At 36.2% G+C, this 14,906-nt stretch overlaps 1 protein-coding gene across 1 annotated transcript in view; it reads right to left on the bottom strand.

Annotated features, from left to right (window-relative positions):
* Positions 1 to 1,447: 1,447 nt before the first annotated feature.
* SARAF (store-operated calcium entry associated regulatory factor) overlaps positions 1,448 to 14,906 on the bottom strand; it is an 18,937-nt gene continuing 5,478 nt past the window's right edge. The window contains exons 2-6 of the mRNA XM_019750523.2: positions 12,733 to 12,911; positions 8,751 to 9,156; positions 6,774 to 6,903; positions 5,976 to 6,127; positions 1,448 to 4,181 (exon numbers count right to left, since the gene is read on the bottom strand). Coding sequence (XP_019606082.2) covers positions 4,156 to 4,181; positions 5,976 to 6,127; positions 6,774 to 6,903; positions 8,751 to 9,156; positions 12,733 to 12,911 — 893 coding nt within the window. The 3' untranslated portion in view covers positions 1,448 to 4,155. The remainder of the gene's footprint in view (positions 4,182 to 5,975; positions 6,128 to 6,773; positions 6,904 to 8,750; positions 9,157 to 12,732; positions 12,912 to 14,906) is intronic.

The following is a 14,906-nucleotide window of genomic DNA, read 5'->3' as shown; positions in this document are numbered from 1 at the left end:
AATTAATATTCATAACCTTGAATGTTTTAATGTAAGGGAAAAAAATGTCTTTCTTCCTCTAGTGTTATAAGGAAACTAAAGAGATTATGGTAGGGATAAAAAGATAAATATTATCAAACCTAGAATGATGACCAGATAGATGGTGGGACACCTAAAAACTAAAGAAAGAAATGACTGATGATGTTTTGGATGTCTGCCTTGGGAAAAAGAGCTACCTTCAAATATGTAAATGAGGGGAATTCCACTTCCAAGTAACTGAGGACTAGATGATTTGTACCAATCCTATCACATAGGGAAATTAGCAACACTGAACAAAATATGAAAAGACATCTTCCTGAAGGCATCATAGAGCTAACAAAACCATGAAGATTTACTGCTCCTGGATCCAGGGGAGAACAGAGACCCCTATAAAATATGTGGGGATAGTTCATTGCTGCATTTCATTCACTATGAAATGAGTTTCTTGGAAGTAACGTAATGCAGAATACTGTAATGCTTAATAAGGCATTCTGTATGTCCACGTATCACGTATTTTACAAGAAGCATTTCAAGTGGGAAAGGCAAATCCAAACCTAGAGTAAATGTATATTCCAATGACAACAAATCGTAACAGAAGTAGTTCAATGTAATCAAAGGGACCAATTCCCTGGTCCCCCAGGGAATGATAGCATACCCAGAACTCATTGTTGATCGCTGCTGTTAAATATTGGGCACTCAGCAGTGGCTGTAGCCAGATCAAATTTGGTGAGTAAAAGCCTCTGTTGCTGTCTATGAATAACCTTCACCCCCCCTTACCACTGGAAAGAGTCAAGAATGCCTTTCAATTTAATCAGATTAGAGAACATATTCTAGAAAACCAAGAACCAATTAAAAAAAAATCATCCTTAAGATTGTTTCTCCAGAATCATTTCTGATACCAAAATCTGTATCAGTTAGGGTTCAACCAAAGAAAATAGAATCAGTAGCTGATATATAAACAGGGATTTATTGGAAGGAACTGGCTTCAATTGCAGGGATTAGCTAAGCAAGCCCAAAATCCACAGGGTAGGCCATTAGGAAGGGCAGGTGCTAATTCTGCAGCTAAAGCTGCCATCCACAGGCAAAATTTCTTCTTCCAGGAAACCTCAGTTCTGTTCCCAAGGACTTTCAACTGATTGGAGCAGGCCTACCCAAGTCATCAAGGATAATCTTTGCTTAAAAGTCAACTGATTGTACACATTAATTACATCTACAAAATACTTTCATGGCAATACCCAGAATAGTGTTTGAATAACTGGGAACTATAATCTAGCCAAGTTGACACTTTATATAAAACTGACCATTAATCCTACCACTGGGGGTAATGCCAAGCAATCTGCATTTTTAAAAGTCCTTCAGTGATTCCGATGCTCCTTCACGTTTTAAGAACCACTGGTTTAGAGACCAAATCAACAGAGAAGAACAAATGTCGGGAGTCAACCACAATGTTTTATTACAATTAGTCAGTATCTGTTGCTTACAATGAAAGAATCTGAGGAGATTCACCATACATATGAGGTTCTTAGTAACAAACAACAGAAAACGACTCTACTAAATTGGGCAGAAAAGGAATTTATTAATGTATGTATCAAACAGCTCACAGAATCGATGGGAAGGCTGGCACACCCACCTTAGGAAGAGGCAGGTTTTCAGGCCATGCGCATCCAGGCAGCACACCACCCAGCCAGGACATACCACAGCAACTGTCCAGTTAGAATGTCTCCCTAGGAACTGCCACCAGACACTCACCAATACCTCCACTAAGGCTCTACTCTATCACTGCTGGGAATAGTCTTTTCATTGCCCTGAGGTCTTTGTGCCACTACCTCCAAGACCCAGAGGAAGCACCTGATTGACATAAGTTAGTCACGTGACAATGCCCTAGTTGCAAGGGGCAGGAAGAAGTAATATTTGACCCTCTCCCCTAAGGAGCTCAGAGTAGTAAGAAAAACCTGAACTTAAAAGACAATTATAATGCAGTGTAGCAAGTACAATAGTAAAAGTGTGTACAATGTGTTATGGAAGAGCAATAGATAAATTTAAGCCAGTCTTAGAGGATAGGGGTCAGAATGGAAGAGATCAAGGAGATTTAGAGTATGCATGAAACTATAGAAACATGCCTAATTGGTTGAAAGTATCAGAAATCCCATCCTAACATCCAAAAAGTTCCGCTGAACCCTCACGTGACTAAAACTGTAAAGCTTGTCTTCAGCTCCTTTTCACCTCTTTTCTCCTTTTATGCCCTCCCAACCAGGCACACCAAGCTCCCAACTGAAGTACCCCACATTCCCTAGATCCCAATCCCTGTTGCAGGCCATCAACTCCCCAAAGGGACCCAGTTCTATTGTCCTCTATTCTCTGAGTCTTAGCTCTTGGAAGTGATACCTCAGAATCTTTTCCTTAACAAGGAAGTGTTACACACACAACACATAAACAAGGAACTCTCTAGTGGGGATGGGGGTGAGAAGATCTTAAGCCCTACATACTCAGTTTCTTTGGCCTCCTTCCCTCCAGGTAGCCTCTGAAAGAGCCTCAAAGAACACCACTAGGATTTCTGAGAGCAGTCGGAAAGCCACCAATTTAATCAACTCTATATTCACTATTTTCGCACAATCTAAATGACCTGCAATAATGTATTCAAAAATAGAAATCTCAGCAGTGTTTTAAAAACAGCAAATTTAAATGCAGATCAATATAATCAGCCCAATCTATAGTTTTAAATTAATAATTTTTTTTCACTTTGCTCTCCATTGCATACTCAATGCAAGATTATCAATGCCTGTAGCAAAATAAATAAATAAATTAAAACCCAAAACAGTAAGCAAATGGGGAAAAAGGCAATAAGCTGATTTTCCTTTATTCCATCTCTTTCTACTACGGAGAAACAGGGTAAGAATTTTGTGCAACAAACCTACTAAGGAAAAACATGTTTCCTCTGTAACATAAATTAAAATTTCTACTAAGTTTTACCAATAAAGAAAGGATAGTTTCATTCACAATACCCTTTAAACTACTCCCTAAATTACATTTTAAAATCTAAATAAGGGTTTGTTTTTACATGGTTCCTAAAAGGTAAAAATGAGACTCTCGGATTACAGCTTAACTAAAACAGACTATATAACCTTTGAGGATTGGGAGGCTTAGAGATTTATTCTTTTTAAAAAGCAATTTTTTAGCGGAGGCTTCCTTCCACACCATTTCTAAATTACTTTTTTGAAAACATTTACCAAATACTGGTAGCTGAGACAAGACTACCTTGGAAAATTATTGTTTAGGGAACCAGACCTTCTACATGAACCCTTTTCCCTCTGGGAAATAGGGCAAAAAAGTAACATCAATCTGTGTCAAAGCAGCTAGAAAGAATAAGAATAAAATTCCTTGTTGGTTTGTTTTCATCATTTTAATGTAAGACCAAAACAGACTGCTACAACAATATTTGAGATTCCACAGTGAACTGCATGCTTTTGGTATTAAAAGACCTTTGTTGAAGCATGTGAACTTTTTTTCAGCACACAATCATTCACAACAACGTTCTAGGTACTTATTTTTTCTATCGTTTCCGAAAAAAAGTAATTCACACTTACCAGAACCCCCTCCGCCCTACCACCACAGAAGAATTCAAAGTTCCTGAGCTCAAAAGTGATCAAATCCCACAGGTTCATAAATCAGTAGTCCAAAGCTTGGTTTAAAAGTTTGAAGAACAGCAAACACCAAATACTAAATACCAAATAGACTATTATTGTTTGTATGAAGTAATGACTCATCAACTGAAACCAGACTGAAATTTTCTGTACCCAGGGTCTACTGGTAGAAAGCCTTCACTCTTAATGCTTCTCATAGCATCACAGGTTTTAGAAAATAAACAATATGTTTTCAGCATTCCACAGTAATCTTCTTTCAAACACTGTAATAAATATCTGCATGTTACACTGATATACAATTTTCTACCTAAGCATTTTGTCGTATTATCAACTCTCAGTCTCAAATAATAGAATACAAGAAGCTATATAGGATAAAACACTACAGAGCTTTTGAATATTCCTTTCCCCAGCTGTTAGCAGGTAGCACTTTTTTTTTAAGAGAAAGTGATGAAAAATCAGAAATTTTGCATCCAATGTTTGACTTCAACTTTTTACTTTATCGTCTTCTGGTACCACCATACCCTAAATGAGAAGAATAAAATTTATATTAATTTTTAAAAATGCACTAGAATTGCTCATAAAGTTAAACAGTAATACATTTTCTTTTTAGCAATTGAGTAAGAGAAAGATGAAGGAAGGAGAGAATGAGCGCCCGGTGGAACAGCACTATGCAGGACACAGGGCATCGCCTCCCCACAACGGCCCTCCCCATCATCCAGTCATCAAGTATACGAAACTCACACATGCTTGCAACAAACAACTTTTAGTCGGAAAACCAAAGATGTGTTCTATGGGGGGGTCAATGTGGTACAGGCAACACACAAAGTCTAAGCCAAAAAGAAGGAAGGCCAATGAAGCCTAAGCCATGTCCTACTACCTCGCCCAACTCCAGCAGTAAATAGAAGTAATGTGGAGGAGGGCTACAGACTTTCAAAGTCACGCACATACAGGCGTGCTAACACATAGGTTACAAAAGAACAGTGTTCCGTCTGAAAAGTATCAATTTTTTTCAGGTTTTCCTTTAGGGTTTTTTTGGTAATGTTTTTATGATTTTCTTCATATAAGTCCCGTACGTTTCTGATTGATACTTATGATTTCTTACAATTTGTTTCAACTAAAAGTGAGTTTTCTTTTGTCACGTTGTATCCCATGCAGTTCTATTTTTATATATCCTCCCAATCACTACTTTACCTTTTCTCCCCAAAAGTAACAACTACCTTAGCATCTAACACCATAGGTTAGTTTTGCTTGTTTTCAGACACGTAGATTTATAAAATATGAATGTTGTAATCATATTGTACATATTCTTTTGTGTCTAGTTTCTTTACATTCGGTAGACATACCACGTGATTGCATATAACTATTCATTCTCAGTGTCACATAGTATTCCATGGTATGTATATAACTCAATTCATTCATCCATTTTACTGCTGATGGATATTCCAGTTGGAGGTTATAATGAATAGAGATGCCACGAACATTCTTGTATTTATAGTTTTGTGTACAAGCATATGCATTTCTGTTACAATACATTTGAGAGTGAAACTGCTGGGTCCTGGGTATGCTTATGTTCAATTTCAGTAGGTAACGCCAGTTTTTCAAAGTAATTGTGTCAAATTTATATTCACACCAGCATTATAAAAATTTCACTTTTACATTTCTAAACATTTCTAAACATATGTAGGTACAGTCTATCAATTTCAAGAACTAATCATTGTTCTATAACTGCCCCCTGCTGAAGACAAACTCAATCCCACAGCATTCCATTACTGCCTCGCTACCTACCACCTCCCATTCTCTGCTAATTAGTTAGATATTTAACTCCAAATAGTTAATGTTTTTAATATTACATCTTCACGTTTTGCAAAATGTCCTCTTAACAACTGCAAGAAACATTATAATCAAACTTTTGACAATTATTTCAAGTATGACTCAATATATTTTTGAGTTTTACTAAATTTAGAAAGTTCAAACTTCTACTAGAAAAATCCACTTTAGAGCTTAAAGGATCCCTACATATCACAGAATTAAACATACATAGACACCAATGTCCAAGAAAGTTTTAGTTAGAACCTTGGTTAGTGGTAGAAGTGAGTCTAAACCAAATCCTTGTCTGATTTTTAAAAAATGTTTAGAAGTGAAAGAATGAATATGAATTATATTTTAATCTCAGTGAATTCTGCTATTAATATTTCTGGTGGGAATGCCAAATAAAACCACTATCACTAAATGTATAGTTAATCATCCTTCTTAAGTTCCAAAACTATTTCTGTACTTTACTGCTATGTAATAGAAACTTCTATATTTTGCTCTTACCTGATGCTGTTCTGGATTTTGTCTCTGAACTTGAACATGCTGAATGGCTATCTGAGCCTCCATGAAAAGGTGAGTAAGCACGTCTATTCCATGTGCTGGAGTACGAGGGTTGAGATGGGTAGTACCACGAGTCTGAAAAGGGTGTTGCTGCTCTAGAAAGACATAAAAGTGTGTCAAGCATTGTTCTTGTGCCTTTAATTTTTAAATACCTTCCTATTCCTAAATTATCAGAAAAAAATCTTTTTACCAAGTGTTTTTCTTCAATGTTCTGGTATATTAGGGTTAACTTGAAATAAATACTGTCTTATATCTCTGGTCGTTGCCATGGGGGAAGAAAGTGACAGGGATAAAAGGCATTTTCTTTCTGAATTTGCACTCAAGTAAAATCTAAACTTAAACTACCAATAATACTGAAGACATTCCAAAATCTGGCTCCACGCTTTTTCCAGCCTTGCTTCAATCATTCTCCTACCAAACCAGTCTGCCAACTATTCTCCAAAGGTTGTGTTCTTTCCTGCCTTCTCATTTTCTCAGATGTCAAATAAACAGTAATTTTCCTATCTCATATTATCTATAAAGATGACATAGGAAGAAACATAATGAAAAGAAAATAACATACATAATATCAATCAAAGCATAGACAGTGTACCTTCTCCATCCCCAGAGAATCCGAATTAATAGGGTAACGTCACTGTAATTTATTTTCCGTAACAAAACCAAATCAAATTATAAGGAAAACAAAGAACTCTCTAAAGAAAAGTTGAATTAAAGACCAAGTGAGATAAATGCAAAGCCTACCTATTGCTGCCAAACAAATATCCTAATATTCCTCCAGTTCCCAAGCCAGTCCAGAAACCTGGTCCTGAATTTTCACGTCCTTGTTGTCCTGTGAAAGCACTGCCAAAACCATAAGTTGCACCATGTGGTCCTAGAAATAAAAATGATTATGTATATCATTTAAACAAAACATAGCATACAAAACCAAACATAATATGACACTTCAATTATTTTATCTGTCTTATCGTACTTATCAGTAATACTCAGATCTCAACTTATAAGTTAGTTGCATTCAAAAAGTGTATTTGTAAAATATTGGTTTATAACTAAGAAGCGCCTTTCCCACAGACATAAAAAAGAGGAATGTATTTTAGGATGGCGGGACCTTCCCATAAGGTCACATTTGCTCTGGTTAAGATCACCTACTAGAATATGATCCTCACTTATCAGTTACTTCCTTTCTGCGTTGTGAACATCTCTACAAGCTCCAGGTAACAGCTATATTTGAGTGTCTAATGGAGGAACCCATTAGAGGCAGCTACTAGATATTTATTAGTTGGGAAGTCAGATCTTAACGGGACCAAAAAAGCATCTTCTGCTCAGAGGAAGTATTCTTAAAATTGATGTATAATATACATAAAGGAAAGTGTGCTAATCTTACATGTACAGCATAATAAATTTGTATATATGTACCCACGCATGCACTACCCACATCAATAAATCATTTCTAGTACCACAGAAGGCTCCCTCATGACAATTCCCAATAGATAGCCATCCACATCAGAGATAAGCTTTACTCTAACCTCTCTCACCATACTTTAGTTTTATCCATGCTTGAACTCTATAACTAGAACCAAAGAATAGGTACTCTTTTGTGTCTGGTACACCATTATGTCTATGAGAGTCAACCTCACTCTTGTATATACCACGTTTTAGGTTTTTTAAACTGGTGTGTGGTAGTACATTGTGTGAAAGGAAATCACAATTTGTGTCATTTTAATGTTTATGGACACCCTATTTCCAGTTTTTGGTTACGGTGAATAAAACTGCTACGAACATTCCTGTGCATGTTTTTTCATACACATACTCGTATGCATGCATTTCTCTTAGATATGTATCAAAGAATGGAACTGCCAGATCATAGGGCAGGCATGTGTTTAGTAGGCATTTAGTATTCCAAGGTGTTTTACCATTTTACCTCCTACCAGCAACTTCCAGTTGACTATATCCTTGCCATTACTTAGTACTGTGTTTTTAAAGTTAGCCATTACAGTGGTTATATGGTAATTAATAATGAATTCAGTGTGGTTTTAATCTGCATTTTCCTGAAGACTAATGAGGTTGAGCACCTTTTCATATTTTTATTGGGCATCTTGACATGTGCTTTTACGGTAAAATGGCTGTTCAGGTCCTCTGTCCATTTTTAAAATTGGGTTGTCTGTCTTTCTCAGATTTGTGGGAGTTCTTTATATCTAGATACAAGTTCTTTATCGTATAGATGTCTTATAAATATTTTCTCCAAGTATGTAGCTTGCTTTTTCACTCTCTTAATGTTTTCTTTTGATGACCAAATGTTCTTTCATGGCTGGTACTTTTTGTGTTCTAAGAAATTTTTGCCTATCCCAAGGTCATGACAAGTATTTTCCTACATTTTTATCTAGAAACTTGTTTTACCTTTTATGTTGAGATCTATCATACTTAATAAATGTCGTGTATGGTGTGAGACAGAGTTCAAGGTAAATGCTTATTACCAAATCTGATCAAGTTTTTCTGATTAAGATGATTTGTAATCTAATCATGCAACCTAGAAATAGTAATCACAAATACCTCAGAGAAAAAAAGAACATAATTAGTAAAAAAAAAAATTTGAAAGTAAAAAATAAAATGAGAAGACAAATCTGCTTTGCTTTCCCAATGCAACCATTTTCTATTTCAGAAACTGCACAGAATTCATACCTCACATCTACCCGATGATGGCCATTGGCCAGACAAACATACCTGTGAACTCTGGCTTAAAGCCTGAGGGAGGGGGTCCTGCTGAGTTGGTGAATCTCTGATGATGATGGAAATTTGGAGGATATTCAGAATATGGTGGAGGAGAATCTTGACCATTGCTAAGGAATAACTTATACACTCCAAAGGCAACAGCAAGTAGCACCGCGATGGTAATCAATCCACTGAGGCCACTGGAAACTGGGGAGTACAACTTATTATAATAATCAGAGAAAGAGTTTTTTCCAGACTCTCTCACTTTCTTCAGGCCAAGTTCCGTGTAATCTAAGTTATACTCCAAGCCACAGGAACCTCTTAGTACATACTGGTCTTCGGAAGATTCATAGCCTTCACAGCTCACCACAGTTTTTCCAAATTTGTATGCAATATCTAAATCGGTCTTACATTCCCACTGTGAAAAGTAGAAATAGGTTATTAGAACAAAAAGATTTTTTTTTCTCACTTAATACATATCATTTGTACTATCTATCTGTCAGAAAACAGCAAAATGAAGCAAAGAAATGATAAAACAAGATTCAGGACAATGAGTCTTCCTGTGTTGGGAGAAGGGCAAGTTCGGGGCCTCGAAGATATTGATGTTGAAGGTCTACGTAAGCTCGGTGGTGGGCACATGAATGCTCATTTTGTTACTATTCCTTATTCTTTACGTATAGGTGTAAGGAATTATTTTGTACAAATTAAGTATTCCCTAATTTATAAATTTTAAGCAAATTTTCTAAATGGCAACTTTTTGCCACTATTGTTCAAGATGCTCTCCTCAAAAATACAAGTTTTTATTTCTTAAGGCTCAAATATCAGCATCATATATGATATGATACCTTCATATAACATTACAGATAGCATATAACCTTCTGAGAAAAGCTTTCTATGCAAATTTTTAAAAACCATGGACTAACTCTTCAGAGTACAATCCTGCTAGTAATTCTCTTAAGTTTAAAGATTTTCAAAAAATACAGAAAGAATCCATGCTAGCCTCAAAAATTTCTACCTTTAAAAAAAACAAAAAGCCCAGGTTTAATTTAAATTTTATAACTATATTTTGAGCTGAATAGCTAATATGCTTCTTTAACAAAATTTAAAGAGACACAAGCTAAAATAGAGTTGGATTGGCTCTATGACTGGTTCTATCGCCTTTCTGTGAGTTTATCTCTAAGAGGAAGACAAATTACCTCTTCTCTCAAACTTCAGATACACTATTTTTATAACAGCTTTAATAAGACATAATCTACGTACCATACATTCACCCATTTCAATGGTTTTTAATATATTCAGAGTTGTGCCACCATCATCACAACCAACTTTAGAATATTTTCATTGCCCGTATCTCATACCCATTAGCAGTCACACCTTATTTCCCCCCAAATCTCCCAGTTCTAGGCAACCACCAATCTTTCCCTATTCTAGACATTTCATGTAAAAGGAATAATACAATATGCAGTTCTAAGTGACTGGTTTCCTTCACTTAGCATAATGTTTTCAAAATTCACACATATTGTAGCATTTCAGTACTTCACTCCTTTCTATGGCTGAACAACATTCCATTGTATAGATATATCATATTTTGTTTATTCATTCATCAATGATGGATATTTGGGTTGTCTACTAGTTAACTACTATGAAGAATGCTGCTACAAAAATTTATGTACAAATTTTTGTGTGGACACGTTTTCAATTCTCGAGTATATTCCTAGGAGTAGAATGGTTGGGGTATATGGTAACTAACCTTTTGAAGAACTGCCAGTTTTCCAAATCAGCTATACCATTTTATATTCCTAACTGCAATGCACAAGTTTCTCCACATCGTCACCAACATTTGTTTATCTGTCTTTTTTATTACAACCATCCTATTGGGCATTAAGTGGTATCTTATTATGGTTTTGACTTGGATTTTCCTGATGGCTAATGATGCTGATCATTTTTTCATGTGTTTGTTGGTAATTTGAACATATTCTTTGGAGAAATGTCTAGTCAGATGTTTTGCCCATTTTAAAATTTGGTTGTCTTCTTATTCAACTGTAAAAATTCTTTCTATATTCTAGATACAAGTCCCCTGTCAGATATATGATTTGCAAAAGCTTTTTCCCAGACGGGCCTGGTGGCTCAGGCAGTTGGAGCTCCATGCTCCTAACTCCGAAGACTGCCGGTTTGATTCCCACATGGGCCAGTGGGCTCTCAACCGCAAGGTTGCCGGTTCAATTCCTCGAGTCCCGCAAGGGATGGTGGGCTCTGCCCCCTGCAACTAAGACTGAACACGGCACCTTGAGCTGAGCTGCCGCTGAGCTCCCGGATGGCTCAGTTGGTTGGAGCGCGTCCTCTCAACCACAAGGTTGCTGGTTCGACTCCTGCAAGGGATGGTGGGCTGCGCCCCCTACAACTAGCAATGGCAACTGGACCTGGAGCTGAGCTGCGCCCTCCACAACTAAGACTGAAAGGACAACAACTTGGAAAAAATCCTGGAAAAATACACACTGTTCCCCAATAAAGTCCTGTTCCCCTTCCCCAATAAAATCTTCAAAAAAAAAAAGCTTTTTCCTATCATACAGGCTGTCTTTTCACTTTCTTAATGGTATCCTTTGAAGCCCAAGTTTTTAATTTGGATAACATATAATTTTTATATTTTGTTGTTGTTGTTGCTATACCATTTTATTTTTTAAATCATTTTATTTAGAGGAAGATTTGTAAGTTTGCTGACTTAGGTAAATAAAACAAACTAAATCTCTATTAGTATTTCATGTTGTCAATTTCTTAATAATATGTACTAAAAGTGGCTTCTAATTATTATTTAAACTCTTAGAATTAGAAGAGGCTCTCCTGCTACTAAACGTAAGTCAATGTATGATACCCTCTAAACTTTTTTGCTAATGGTACTCTCTTCTCTATCTCTTCAGCTCTAAAAATCTTATGCTTCCTTCCTAACACGGCACATACTTTCTTCTTTAAGTCTTTCCCAATTCCCCCCACTTTGTTGGTACCAACATGTAATTTGAGTGCTTGTCTTATCTCCTCTACCAGGAAGAGAGTTTCTTGGGTTATGACTCCATCTCTTTCGTTTTTCTATACAGTTTCATATGTTTAATGAATGACGTCACCTCACCATTAGTATCTTTTTCCCCATCAAGACTGTAAAAGTAATTTAAAAGTAAAATGAGAGTGGGATGTCTGAAGATTCTTGATTCAACTGGCAATAATAGAAATAAATGTTGTGAATTAAGTATCACCTAGTAAATCTGAACTCTCTCTGTGAACTGCACATATCATGCATACAGGTTGGAAGGGGAAATCAGCAACAAGTTTCTTGCCAAATGACCAGTCATCTTAAAACCTTTTAAAAAGCTGGCAGAATACAAAGCAGAATATAATAGTATTGATTTAAACTGAATTCATTTAATAAAATTTTATTCCATTTCTAAAGAATAAATTTTGGAACTTCAAGAATATGGTCCACCCTAAGTACAAAATGCCACAGTCAAAACAATAAAGACCACTGAAATGCTTTTGTTCAGAAGTAACCACCCTCAGTTCTAAAATAATTTTAAAATCAGCTGTTTGAAGCACAGTAGGAAGACATGTATTCCCACTGTTTACAATCTACAATTCTTTATCATAACTTTAATATATTTCTTAAGGATAAGTTGGTATTTTTTAAGGAATGGCAGAAAACTAACAACCAGAAGAAATCCTACCCTCCCCCATCCCAAGCATATGAAAAGTATTGAAAATTTACTAATGTCTTAGAAGAAAGTTCTGGTACAGAAAATTACAATGAATATTTCCAGGCCTTAAAATCAGTTCATTTCTTGTGGAAGAAGTTTCTGCCAAAGAATGAATAAATGATTTATCTTTATAGGTTTTAGATTAACCTGAGATTTTCTATAGGTGCTACCCCCAAAATACTGAAAAATGCCACAATAAACACTTTATTAAATAAAAATCCCATTTAAACTGCCATCAACATAATGAATATTACCTGTACATCAAAACCATCCCAGCCTTTGTTCTCACACTGTATGACTTTTGGCGTATAAGAATCACATCCAGCTGTGCCTCCAACACATTTCAACTGTGGGATCGGATCCAGCCTACGGGAGGTAGTATAGCGGTCATAATGGAGGGTAAGAGCTTTTACATCCCGCAGCAATATTCTGTCTGAAATAGTAAAGACACACGTGAACAGACAGTAAATATCTTGTCAAACATATAAAGTCATCCTAATAAAACTCTTGTCATATGAAATACTTTCAAAAGTCAGGGTCTTTCTCACTTTTTGAGGATGACTAAGAAAAAATGAAACAATCTCCCAAAGCCATCCTAACTACAGAAAATGCAGGTGGTCACACCTTTAAGGCCTTCCTTCATTTCAGGCGTGATGCTCCCCAAACTGCTTCTACATCACAAGTTCTACATAATTTTTGCAAAATCAGAACAAAAAGTTCATTAACCTGAAACATACTATTGTACGACCACATTAATGGTTAACCAAAATGGCAAAAAATATACATCAATATACGTCAAGCACATTTAATGACTCAAATGTCTGTCAATAGGTGAATGGATTAATAAAATTTTGGTGTATTCATACAGCAGAATATTCTACACCAGTTAAAATGAGTGAACTACAATTTATGTATCAGTCTAGGAATATTAAAAACATTTTAAGTAAAATCCAAGATGCCAAATGTTTATGATAACTTTACATAAACCTTGAAAGCCAGCAAAACATTACTACATATTGTTAATGTTGATATGTGTATATAATGAGAGTATGCAAACATGCACAGGAATGATTCAACCCCAAATTCAGATGAGTATCTCTGAGGAGAGAAGAGACTATTTATTTAGCTCCCCATCCTTGTTTTATTACTTTTGGGTGGAGGGGAAGATTTGCTGCAAATATGGTAAAATGTGAAGAGTCAATCAAATTGTGTGGTGAGTGTATGGGTGTTCATTGTGTGTGTATTTAAATATTTAAAATATTTCATAATTATACAAATTAAAAATATTTAAACTATTTTATAATTTCAAAATCACATTGACAAAGAGGTTTCAGAATAAGAAGTCAAACAAGAAAATTATGTCTGGCATTCATATACATAAATGAATTTTAAAGTATTACTGGAAAATTAACAGTCTTCCTCCTTATCGCACTTGGATTATGATGAAAGATGACTGTGAACTGGTTCACTCAACATCCATTTCACTCTCAAATTTGTATGCCTTCTTGCAAAGCTAAAAGAATCGCAGAATCTCTTGCAACTTCTGTTCCCAAAAAGGGACTCAAGCCAGGTCTAGAGAACAGACCTTAAACTCAGACTGTGTACGGTGTCCTTTGCCTAACAAGCAGTCATAGGGGCTCTGGGTTTTCGTGACAGCGTTCCAGCACCCCTTAATCAGCTTTGTGGATGTCAAGAGGCTTGATGTGAGCAATCCATTTTTCACTGCTGCATGTAGCAGGCATCACTTTCTACCATTTTGTTAGCATCGAATTCCCTGTATTCAACCTGCCATGATTAACACAATTTGCTGCCTCCCAAATTCTACTAAAACTATAATAAATGGATTGTTTTGTTGACATGAATGAACAATGTCAAGGAAAACGGAAAAGGAGATGGCAACAGAATTTCGGAAGGTGAAAGCAGATGGACTAGTGGTAGGTGACTAAGCCAAATGCCAGACCCACAGGGTTTGGAAAACTGAGAACCAACCTGACATACATAACAGAATCCCTAAAAAGAACAAGAAATGGCAGCTCTTGACTTGGAGATGCCTATAATAAGCACTACAAGGCGAAAGCTACTTGAGAAGCTACAATCTCCAGACCCCCTCCCAACTCTACACTGCTGCAACTTGCCCCTTCTCCACCAGGAAAATGTCTGGAGACGTATTCTCTAAGAATGGTAAAAACCGAAGGGCTCTGCACTGGGGCATAGTTGGCACAGCAGAAAGGTACAAAAACATAACAAGGTGCCCAAGTAACTGTATGCACTCTAAATGCTAAAAGCATAGACCACTTTCCCACATGGCTCACAAAACGCTAGCAACCATTTCTTTGCCCTCTGAGTGAGAGACTGGGAAGTCTATTCCTGCTGTAATCTAACCAACAAGAAATACATATATCAACATCAGGAGTTTTCCCCAAAAAGA

The sequence above is a fragment of the Rhinolophus sinicus genome, linkage group LG04 (genome assembly GCF_036562045.2).
Source record: "Rhinolophus sinicus isolate RSC01 linkage group LG04, ASM3656204v1, whole genome shotgun sequence".
In the NCBI taxonomy this organism is placed as follows: Eukaryota; Metazoa; Chordata; class Mammalia; order Chiroptera; family Rhinolophidae; genus Rhinolophus; species Rhinolophus sinicus.
The sequence above is the reverse complement of the archived record's forward strand: the minus strand, read 5'-3'. Positions and strand labels throughout refer to the sequence as shown.